Source organism: Pygoscelis adeliae, unplaced genomic scaffold, assembly GCF_000699105.1.
Source record: "Pygoscelis adeliae isolate BGI_AS28 unplaced genomic scaffold, ASM69910v1 Scaffold19, whole genome shotgun sequence".
NCBI lineage: Eukaryota > Metazoa > Chordata > Aves > Sphenisciformes > Spheniscidae > Pygoscelis > Pygoscelis adeliae.
Genome location: NW_008825533.1, coordinates 77,831 through 90,049, shown reverse-complemented (window position 1 = coordinate 90,049; position 12,219 = coordinate 77,831). Strand labels below are relative to the sequence as shown.

Here is a 12,219-nt window from a genome sequence, read left to right as displayed (position 1 = left end):
CCCATATTCCACAGCCGAGCACTCAGCTCTTGCCAATACTCCCTCAGATTCAGCTATGAAACAGAGCAGCACCTAGAATTTCTTGCTGTGAGCGGCTCTAATCAAATAAGTCCAGGTGCACACAAAATAGCTAAAATTGGGTTTGTTTTTTTTTTTAAATCATAGCTGGAAGCAGCTGGTATACAATTGCATGACGACCAGAAAACTCTTCCAAGAAATAGACTTGTTTGATTCTAAACCCTCTGCGGCCTAATATTCAAGCCTGTATCTTAATCTCTCATGAAGAAACCTTCAGAAGAAAACCCCAAAACCACAATACATACACAACAAAGAGCAGCAACAAGGAGGACACAAGTGATATTATACCAAAATTCTTACCTGGAGTGATGAAAAGAATTCCAGGTTGCACCACGTATTCCCAAATTCAATCCTACTTCTGTTAATCCCGTAACTATTTTACATTAAGCAACAGTGATAGGAACAAGGACTGAACCCCAGAATTGGGTCAGATTTGCTTTACTGCTTTAGTATTATCACTGAAGATAACTGTTGCAATCTCCACCAGGATTCAGGTAATGGTTAAAACAATCTAATCTCATACCAGCAAAGAGCTATTCCTTATCCTCATCTTGCAGCACTGTGTGCTGCACCAAGTCTCTCTCCATAACAAGCGTTACCCATTCGTCATGAAATTCCAAGCTGCCTGCTTTACCTCACGACAACTACCTAAGCCAGAGCTCACTGCTTCCCAAGCTATTTACTAATGCTGGCTCAAGAACTAAGTAGGCTCCTCAACTCAGTCAGAAAGAATAAGCATAGTTGCCTTCACGTTACTAGCTCAATTCAGCATTTTAAAATATTTTAAAAGCTTGCTGAAGACTGCTTTGAAAGAATAGAATATGCTCTTCTACTCCAACAGGATATATATCCCGTCTATTTTTAAGCAGAGATAGGGAAAAAAGTGTGTCTCTCTAGCCTGGACTACACCCGCACAATCCCAAAGAATTACGTCTCTAGTAAAGTTGTTTTCTGCAAGAGTTCCCACAAATATCTGGTAGTTTTCTCACTCTTCCCTTATATTCTTTCAAGGGTGATTTGCAAGTTTTCACAGTCACACCATTTTTAGCTATATGCAGACTCTAGAGTCAGTATTAGCCTTTACAGAAGGTATCTTTTGAAACCTTTGTCCGACAGAAGCCTTCTACCACTGACCAGAGTTAAGTAAGTGGAAAGAACACTGAAAGTCTTCAGCTGCTCCTAATTATCTCCAGGAAAACAAAGTGGATTAAGAGAAAAAAAAAAACAAACAGTAGTGACAGAGAAAAAAATTGTTATTACAAGTGAACTCCTTTAAGTAGGAAAAGTCACTGTAAAATCAGTAATACTTTATCAGTGCAACATGAGCTCAAAAAAGAAACTATTCCAATTGCTTCTGCATTAGCGTCACGGGTAATTCATCTCAACTGAAAATGCACATGCTTAGTAAAGATGTTAAGAATGTAACTGGTGGAGATTAATTGCTCATCAGTTACAATCCACCTTAGGGCTTCAAATGCTAAGCAGTACAATCCTTTGCAACTGGTATTCTCTTCTTACACTTGGTGCCACTGGGACCCACAACAGAGGAGGCAGCTTAATCCTAACGCACAGGAGACAAGGAGTGAAGACAAACTAAGGGACAGGCAATGTAATAGGGGAAACGACATGAAGATGAGGCTGCTGAGCAAAAAAAATTGATTCTGGTTCAGTTAGGAAGAGTACCACAACAAGAGACAAACGTCTAAATAAAGAAACTGTGAAGTTGTTTGGCCTCACAAGTGCTGCAGATGGAAGAGAAAGCAGGGATCACTAACCTCATACTTCCCTCCAGCACAGAAGCCAGAATTCGCAAGCATTGCCATTTTCATTGAAAAAAAAAGCTGCAGGACCACATGAAAACTACACAATTGTCTTCCAGAATAGTCCAGAGAGGACAACTGTGAATTCCTACCAGTTTCTCCTTATGTCCAAGTGGTTGAAAACACAACAACCTACAACATGTCCACAAGGAATATTTTGCTTTTGTTTTGTGTTTTTTTTTTTTAAAAAAAAACAAAAGGTTGCTATTAAAAAGACAAAAAGTCTTACAAGGAAGAAAGTTAAGCTGTTGCACATTCAGAAAAGCTATGACAGAGTTACAACTGCATAGCACTCCAGTATCTGTAAAGTTTAGATAATCCATACTGCCTTCACTCATTCTCCCAATGAACGTGCATTGTGATGCTCCCTCTAATTACACTGTTCTTCTACTAAAACCCCCTCTGTTAACACACAAGATTACAACCATCAGCTGTTAGTGTTGCTAAAGAGGACTGTGTAGTGAAGGGTGCTTTTATCCCCATCTCTAGACAAAGTGCAAGAAATTTCACAGTGAATGTAAACAGGAACTTGAAATCAGTCAGTCTTATGACTGAAATGAAACCAACTCTGAAGAACTGTGTTTTAAACTGTTACAAAACTTCAACGGGATATTCTGCCAAGTGATTAAATTCAATGACTTCTAGATCGTCACAATGAGTTCTTACTTTTCTTGGCACCCAAATTCAGATCTCTATTTTAGTTCACACTTAACTGCAGTTGAAGTAAATGGGTACTATGCTTTGAATACACAGTGCTAGAAGAGCCATCCTGGGAAAAAACTACCAAGCCTCTCTAGGTGCCTCTGAACACTGGGGATGCAAAAAGTTAGTAAGTACTGACATTAGTCTTTGCTGTCTCCTCATCCATAAAGCTTACAGAGGAACACTGAAAAATAAGTTCACTAGTATTGTTAGTATTTCCATTTATGCACTAGTAAATCAACAGTACCTCACAAGGGAATTCTGGATTAAGAATAAGCTTTGACATTACTCACTGCAGAAGACCACAGGCTGAAAAAAGTTCTACAGATTACTTGCTCAGCTGGCGAGTACCATTCACCCCACAAAAGTAGCATTCTTTTGCCCTGAGACAACTCCCCTGGAAAATTATACATCTGAACACGCAGGAGGACAGGTTTTGGCTATAAATCTTTTGCACTGGTACTGCTGTTACAGCTCCTGAAAGAATGCAATCCTTCCAGATTCATGGACAGTGTTTTACAGCTAGTATAACCACTCACCTGAATTCTGATCATCATCACCTCAATTTTAAGCTTAAATACTTAGGCTTAACTTAAAAGCTAAGTAAAAAGCTGATTCACTATGACTACTACGAAGTAGTCCACTGTCTCATCTTCCTTTTTCTATTCAAAACACATTCGTCTAGCCAGTAATGGAAGATAAAATAAGAACATTCTCTGTACTTCCCTTTAACTATTTTCACAAAAAAGGTCGTATGTTTCTTAATTAATATCAGTCTTTTCCAACAGTATTTAAGTTTCTATGAAGGAAAAATAAAATTAATTCTTTTTAATAAATTACTTTGAGCCTAGAAAAATTCTGTCAATGTTCTTTCCCTTCTGTATTTTGGTTATGCCTAGATCAGAATTTCCTTTCAGTAACACAGGACCACTCTCCAATAACTTACCTTTCCGCATGCACGACAGTGGTGTCGTCTTTTTGTAAACGTGAACTTGGCTTGGCAGTTCATGCAGTTGGGTGCCTCTGAATCAGGAACCCACAATGGTTGTTTCCATGCGAGAGCTGCAGGTATTTTAAGTGATTCTACATTTCCAGATGTCTGATTTCCTCCAGCTTCAGAGCTGCTTTCCCCAAAGCATGCAGGGTCAGAATTTTTACCAACATTTACGCTGGTGCCTGAGAGGCAAGCTTCTGTGGTAACAGAACTGGGTTCCTGGTTTTCTCTCTCAAGTAAATCTGTTCTACTCAGTTGTCTCTGACCAACAGCTCCTTGGGAAAGGCCAAGCAACTGCTTCGGTCTTGCACCTTCAGCACGAACGTTAGAAACTAGTGCTTCACTACCACTCTCAGTCATGTCCTGAATATGAGACATACTCTCTTCTGTTGCAGATTCTGATTCATTGGCAGTAAGAGATACTTTAAGATTACTATTAATGCTTGTTATCTCCTCCAGTTTTGCATGTATATGCTCTTCAGCGACCTCTGTGAAATCCAGGTTGTTCGCATTTGTTAAATTCCCCTCATCTGCATCAGCTTCCATTAAGTTACTATCGTTGTCTGAAGACTTCAACACATTGGACTGAAGACTTTGTCCATACAAGAAATCATCAAGCTCAGCATCGCTTATTAGAGTATCACTTTTAATAACATTCTCCTCAACAGTAAAGTCAGCCATAACCGGGCTCATACTTTCAATGTAGTAAGAGTCTATACCAACACCATATGGCTCAGCTTCGTATTCTAGAAAAGCAGAAGCAAAAGCTTTGATTTGCTGAGAATCACTGTCATCAATTACATTCTCAGTATCGTACTTCTCTCGATCTGTACTTTTTTCCACAATACTTTCGTCGATTTTAGCTATATATCCTTCCTGTTCATGCAAGTCAGTGGTTTCGCAGGATTCCCTAGCGGAGAGATCAGTTTTAGACTTTCCATCATGAACAGTTGAAGTATCACTAATAACCTCCACCATTTCATGTTGAGGTAGAGGATTAACTTTGTCTTCTGTTACAACTAATGAACCACATATAGATACAGGAAGTGGAAGACATGACAGCGAGGTCTGGACATCCTCAACTGAAATACACAAAGTTGAAACACTGTTTAGTATTTCCTTGCTATTATGTTCTTCACTACATACATTCTCTTCTGTGATTTTCTTTTCCAATTCTACTTTAGCTCCCGTTTGACATGAGAAGCCTGGTAAAACACAATTTCCAGGTAACGTTGCATGGCTTTTGTGCAACTGAGGCCTCTTTGGCAGATCTGAAGGCATGGATTCAACATTACTCTCATCTTTTGAGTCTACCTTTTCTGTGGCATTTCCTCCATACATCTCTTTGCTTACTGCAGAGCATGCACTTTCATCTTGGGGTTCACAAGGCAATTTTTTGTATGCTCTCTCATCTTTGGGACTGTACGCATTTGAATTCTGTGATGTTACAGGGACGCATGCAGTATTAAGGCGACCAGTTTGTTCAAGCTGATCAAATACTTCACTGCACTTCACAGATTCTGTCCTGTGTTGATCACCACATGGATCTGAGATCTTTGCTGTAGCGTAACTGTCTGATCTTAAAGCTAAATGATTAGTCTCCTCTGTGTTAAGATGTCCTGAATCTTGTAGCATTGAGTCCCCATCACTGTGCTCTGTACTTGAAACACCACTGCAACCAGCTGATGACACACAAGTAGGAACAGGTATGCAAGTTATGCCAAAGCCAATCAAACCTTTACTATACTGGAAGTCATTTGGCTGCAACTTTTGAGTATCTTCATGAGCAGCCACTGAATGGATTAAGTTACCTGTGTCGTTAACAAGATCACACACAGGAATACTACACCTTCCCAGGTTCGAATTCTGAATTTCATTTAAGGAACCACTATCCACAGTGGACAAAAGATCAGGTCCAGCAACGCTCTTCTCATTTTGTGGTGAGTAAGTCAGAAGTGCTTCACTTGTTCCAGTGTGGCTAGCTAGAGAGATTTCTTCTGATGAAGTACAATTGTTAGCATCCTCTTGCAGTTTTGGTGTTGGGTATACATGTTGTAAGCAATCCAGAACCGAAGAAAGTGAATGGTGTTTTGAGTCATACGGATTTTGAGGTGTTCTGTAGCAGTCATATTCATCTATTTTAAACAAAAACAGATGAAAAGCAAAGTTTATAAAAATCCTCTCTTTCCACAGTGCACTCCCTCTAAATCTCATCTATTCAGCAATACAAGCTTTTATTTAGCATATGTTACTTTCAAATTCCACAGTAACAGTCATTTGACCGATATTATTATGCTGGAGAACAAGGCAGCATAGGAACTAACCTGTGTTCTGTTCAAATTCATCGAGTAGTTTGTCCAAGTCACAGACTGCAGCTTTAAAGTAACTGTCCATTCTAGTTACAGTTCTCGTGAAGCTTTAGCCTTCTAAAACCTAAAAAAAAAAACCACCAGCGTTTCATTCACAGCATTTTGCTATTTACAAAGTCAAAGTGTTATCATCAGAAGACAACTTCTATGAAGTATTTTTTTCTTTTTAATAACACTTTCTTCTCTCTCTCCATGTAAACAAAATGCAAGTACAAACAGGGCTGCAGACTGTCAGCCTCTATGTACTCTGAATACACTCTACAGCATACTCAGTACACTATGCACAATATGCTCAAAAATTCACCTTAAATCAGGAAATTGAGGCTGCCTTATTAAAACCAAATGCACCTGAAAGCACATACTATGGCATTATAACATCAGGAAGTTTAAAACCAGAAGGGATACTAGTATCTTCTAGGTTGACCCCCTACACATTTTACGTCACACAGTTCACAGGCAAAAAAAAACCCAAATAGGCCATCATTACCCTTGCAACACAAGAGAACTGTTGAAATAAATGATGCCTACATAATCCCAGACATTTCATGCTTTAAACTGCAGTAAGAAGCACAAAAAGTATCCTTCTGTTGGCAGAAGTGCCAGCAAGAAAAGAAGCCTCCTTTAGGAGTTCAAACCTGACAACCAGTTCAACACTGAGCACGTGAACATGAAACTTAAAGAAACAGATTCTCTTAGTTACCAGCTATCCAACAATCAACCTCAATTTACTTTCAGCTATGACCAAATGTTTCAGGTAAGACTAAACACAGGCTAAAACCTAAAATATATCAGGACTATAAAGCAGACAACCAGCTGAAGCACTGAAGTATGACACAGTCATCTTAACACAGAGCTGCAATGCGTTTAAGCAGGTTGAGGTCAGTACTCCTCCTCCACGATGACCCATAAGCTGCCTTTAAATCCTCCTCTTAAACCTTCCTCCAAGGCCAGGGAAAAAAAAATGCAGCATGGTAATTCAGCTCATCTCTTCTACTCAAAAACCATTAACTCATTAACTTTCTCTGAGACCCAAACAAAATAGTTGGGGTTTTTTTTTTAAATATCTTTTTAGAGACTTACCAACTCATCAGAAAGCTATTTGTTAATCACATTCCCTATTGCAAAACATCCTGTTTCATTTGTTTAATGAAGACCTCCAGCCACTTAACATTATGCCTTTTTGGTCACTCTGAAGTGCTTTCTAATTCCACATCTTTTTCATGTCTGAACACCCATACAGTGCAATTACCTATAACATATAATCAAGATGTTATTTACACTTCCCTTAAGTAAACTGAAGGGACTCAGATCCCTTTAGCCTAATATCTGGAAACCAGACCTGTAGAGGTCTGTCTAGTTTTCCTTCTACTCTTATCAGTGCATTTAGTCTCTGCATTGGCTGACTTTGCACCCTACCCCATTCAACGTACTTTGACCATCTAGTACTGCCTCTTCTCAAAGCTTAGAGCCCAAAGAAATAGTTAAATCCTCTCATACCACTTATGCCACACTGCAGCTACAGATCTAGATTCCATGCCTTACTTACTCCACTGAGGTGTTAAGGTTTCCTCTCAGTGAATGGTTCAGATCAGGCGCATTCACTTACCACCACGTTAACATGCATGCGACAAGAATACTTTAAGCTAATACATAGTTCAAATAGAGACTGGCAAAGCACAAGAAAGGTGAAACAAACAGTATGCATCATAACTTAATGCAGTACTTTGTGCCCATATATAAGCAAAAAATAAACAATCTGAATGTACCACTGTATTGATATCCATGGCCATGAATAAGCCACTCCAATGGTCTTCAGCACGCTGCACCGTACGTCAAGTCTCACACAGCTATCTAATGAGCATCAAATAGCAACAAGTACATACTTAATGCCATTTCTCTCACGCTCATTTGAATACAGTTCTTGCCTGTAACAATCAACTAATTTCACAGCCTCCTAGAGAGGGAGATTACAACATGAAATGGAAGTTATTTCAGTGAAGAGCCTTACAAGGTTAACAGCTCTTAGTGATTCATTACGAGACCTTAAAGTACAGATCCCATCCTTAAAGCATGTATTTATGGACAGCAACAAAACTGATGGTCAAAAATTAGTCTAACAGATCATATAAACTAGAAATATTGAAGGGTTATGAGAATACTGGGTATCAAGAAATACATAATGCTGATATTTATTCTCTGTAGGTATATATTATACAACCTTACCACTCAGGTACAACTTAAGTTACAGTTAGTGTGCAGACTAACAGCTGTGACCAAAAGGGGTGGTGGTCACAAGCCCCACACCACTCTCCTGCCACACGGTCCCCAAGCCTTTGTTTGTACTGGCACCCACTCTCACCTCATCCCACAAGAAGCCAGGTCAAAGAGGTAAAAAGACAGAAAGTCATGTACTTTACAGGGAGAACAACAGTTAGTTTTTTGCTTGTTTCTCCACCAAAACAGGTCTCCAAAGTGAAACAAACACTAACCTAGCACAAGGTCCTGGCAAGAATCTGTAAATCTGGCTGCTTCACTCTTAATTATCTGCACGAAATGCTGTTCGCCAAGTTATGGCCCTGCAAGTTAAGCTCCCAATTTACTGCAATCAGAATTTCAAGTATTTTTAAAATCAGCAATAAATGTCTTTTTAAAAGCCCCTAATTGTTAATGAAGGAAACAAACATCTATCACCAATAAATTAAAGACGTCCTCTGAAATTAATTTTGTTCAGGTATCTCAATGAAACCACAAGCTGTTATAAATATGAAAGATTTTTTTAAAGATTTACGTTCACAGATTAGTATGCTGAATTGAGCTAATTAGGTCTGTTATTTCCTTAAGACATCTGACTGTCTACTGTATGAGTAAGCTAGAAGGCCTGACATCAAGAGAAGTGCTGGGGTGCTCACTTACTACTTCTTCAGCCAGAAATACACCAAAGATGACATATTAATGGATAGACACGGGTCACATCCTGAACATTTTACACCTTTATAGGTCATCGATTCTCATCACACCATTCGTCCTTATGTACATCTCAGTTCCTCAAGTGGCAGCTAATCTCACCTGAAGAACAGAACACACCGATCACAAGGGTTCCCAAGTACATGGGTTGGCAAAGATCCTTTTTTTTTTTTTTCCCCAGTTAACAGTCAGCTCTTTGTTTTGTTGATTGAATATTCTTCAGCTTCAAGACAGCATAACACTTCATGTTGATGTATTACAAGAAAGCACACTAAGAGTACTTGCCTCTTCTCTACATAAACATTTGGTATGTTTCTAAACAAGTTCACCTTAAGTCTCTTCTTACCTTTCAAAGCTTTTACTTGTGCACTGATTTCAAGACCAGCATTCCTTATTATCCTCCCCAACTTTATTTAGTGGAAAACTAATACCACACAATTGCAATGCCAGGCAGCAGTCACCATGGTGAAGCTAGGAAGCCAGCACCTAGAACAACCGACGTGAACAGCACTGAAGTGAGCTATTCTGTGGCAACCTCAGAACGATTCTGAACAGTTAATATTTAGGTCACATCAACACCTGGTCAAATGTCCTTTTACCTTCTGAGGACTCCAAGAGGCAAGCTTAAATGGAACAAAAGAGAATAGCAAAGGTTTGCTTATGTTATATGCCTGGTCAGACGAGGCTTGGTCTCTGGCAAACTCCTAATACTGCACTTTAAATTGTATAAAGACAGTATCTTAAGAAACAGAGGCAATAATTCTACTGCATAAAAACTGTTACCTAAGGGAAGCAAATACTGTGATCTGGATGACTGTGCAACAAGTGCAAATGCATCAGTGCATTTAAAAACACTTTATAGGCCCTTCTTTTATACCCTTTATAAATCACTTCTAATGTAATAGGCACCTATTCCAGAGTTCAAAGCCAACATTCCACTAGGGACTTCTCAACACACTCTTATTTAAAGAAGATAATACAAGTCTGCTAGGATAGAGAATGGCCAAATTACAGGATGGATTGTCAATTTTGTTTTTCAAATAGTCTCTCTAAATGGACGTAGTTAGTAGTTTCCAGTGGTGATAACTTGTAAAATAAAATGGGTAAGTTAATTATTATCCACTAACGAGTTTAATGCCTGATGACAAGCTGCCTTTTGACGTTTCAGAATCCCTGAAAATCGCCCTCTATCATGTTAATATATAGGCATTACCAGATCTCCAGCTAGTCACAGATAATTATCACTGCAGAATCCAGGCCTGCTTTTATATGGAACATGCTAAAACAACACAAGATCAGGTTTAGAGGTAAAGACACACACACAGGTCTTCACTCCAGAAAGCTGACCACTGTAGCCATCTTAATTTTAGGTTATCAGGAAAGTCTCTTTACTCACTGCAAAGTTGTATTATTTCAACTCCATCATTGTGTTTAATCATTGTATTTAGTCTGAGCTTTTATCCTCACAACAGGATTTAAGTAATTTTCTTCCAGCTTACCACCCAGCAATTACCATAACTAGAACAAAGCCTCCAATAGAAACACAACCATTAAGAACTATCTAAGTTCACAGTGCTATAAAAGTGAAGTGCTGCATCAAGCATAGTATGCCTCTTCTCCCACCTTAAAGGTATTTCATTATTTAAATTACCAGCTTTCTCCTTCTTACCCCCTCCAATATCCCTACACCATACACCTACCCATAGGCTCGAGGCCCCACAGACAAAAGAAGTCGAAGGGTACACCTGCACATCAGCAGTTCATCAGCAATCAGCTTAACAGAGAAGTTCATTACAACTGAGAAAATGCTTTGTGTAAAACTTAAATGTTGTCAAACAAAACCAAAAATGATTCTTGCTGAGCAAGACAACATATTACCCAACCCAAAAACTGCAGCGGCTGCTGCCACTGCAAATTTACTAGCTGAATCAGGGGTTGAAAATAAAAGTTACAGAAGTTTTCAGACTCATAAGGAAAAGCCTACGTGGCACACTGCAAAAAACTAAACTGCCTTGCGTAAAGAGCAACATTCTGTTAGTTCAACAGAATTTCTTCAGAAGAACAAAACTCTATCAACAGCACTATATCACCACCAACACCAATCAGACAACTCTATCCCGAGATCTTCAGCTCCTGAAGATTTTCTTTCGTTCACCCACAGTAATTTGTTATTGCTGTTCTGAACAGAAAATAGTATCATTCACACCACACAGAAAAAATTGTCTGTCAACAATTACCGATTTTCAGTAGTGCTCCAACACATCAGTGGCACCATCAGCAGCCAGGCCCACAGCTGAAGAACCCACTTGCTCAGCTGAACAAACGCGTCTCTCACATACTGCCCACAGTGCCATCATCATTAGCTGTATCAGCATTTATTGCTCAGCATTAGAAAATGAGTCACAAGAATATGATTATTACATCAGACCGAAAGATCTTTCCTCAGCGCAAACCAGTGCTCCCTCAATAGTCTCATCTTCTCTGATTTGCATTATTAATAACCAGATATTCATATTAGACAATGTCAGCACACAAGCACCAGACGCTAACAGCGTCTAGTACCGGCAGTCAACTGGATCCTTTTCTGCGCTCTACTCTTTTCTCCAGAATGTACTAACAATCAGTTCTCTGCCAGTACAGCCTGCATTTAAATACAGACTGAGAACGTTTCCCAGTTTCTCCAGAAGCATGTCTTAAAACATTTAATTCCTGTAAGTGTATGGTGTAAGCACGTCCATTATACTCTGTACCCTGTATCAAAATAAATGCAAGAGAAGTAAGCAAAAACATCACTAATATGTCTAAACCTCTAGGGGCAATTAATCCACCTAAGCAATTAATATGCGCTATACGGCATGGAGTGCTGTAAGAGCACTACGCAGCTGGCTGCTAGTGTGTGCAAGCAGCAAACTGTATGCTAAAAAACCACAAGGGTTTGTTTCTGTTTCGTTACCGTCTTCCATTTCCAAAGAGTGCATTCGCTGACGCTACTGAGACTGTAAAATCCTTACTGCACAAAGCTTCTCTGACTAACGACAGCCTTATCAGTTCTGAAGCATGCAAGCCCTTCTTCAGGCCTGGGATAAGCTGCAGCGCTCAGTGCCAGCTTAGGACACTTTCCTCAATGGAGATCCGCATCCGTGCCCGTTCCGCCAAGACAAAGCAAGGCAGCACCTACAAAACAGAGCGGACCGCGGCACGGGGAGCGCCAGCTCCGGGCCCCGAGCCCTGGGGGCAGGAGACCCGCAGGCAGGGTAGAGCCGCGCCCAGCGCCTCCGTGGAAATCCCGCTC

At 39.7% G+C, this 12,219-nt stretch overlaps 1 protein-coding gene across 1 annotated transcript in view; it reads right to left on the bottom strand.

Moving 5' to 3' along the window:
• Window positions 1–6,021, bottom strand: part of ZFYVE16 (zinc finger, FYVE domain containing 16) — a 23,677-nt gene extending 17,656 nt beyond the window's left edge. Inside the window, exons 1-2 of the mRNA XM_009331768.1 lie at window positions 5,919–6,021; window positions 3,547–5,729 (exon numbers count right to left, since the gene is read on the bottom strand). Coding sequence (XP_009330043.1) covers window positions 3,547–5,729; window positions 5,919–5,988 — 2,253 coding nt within the window. The 5' untranslated portion in view covers window positions 5,989–6,021. The remainder of the gene's footprint in view (window positions 1–3,546; window positions 5,730–5,918) is intronic.
• Window positions 6,022–12,219: the final 6,198 nt, after the last annotated feature.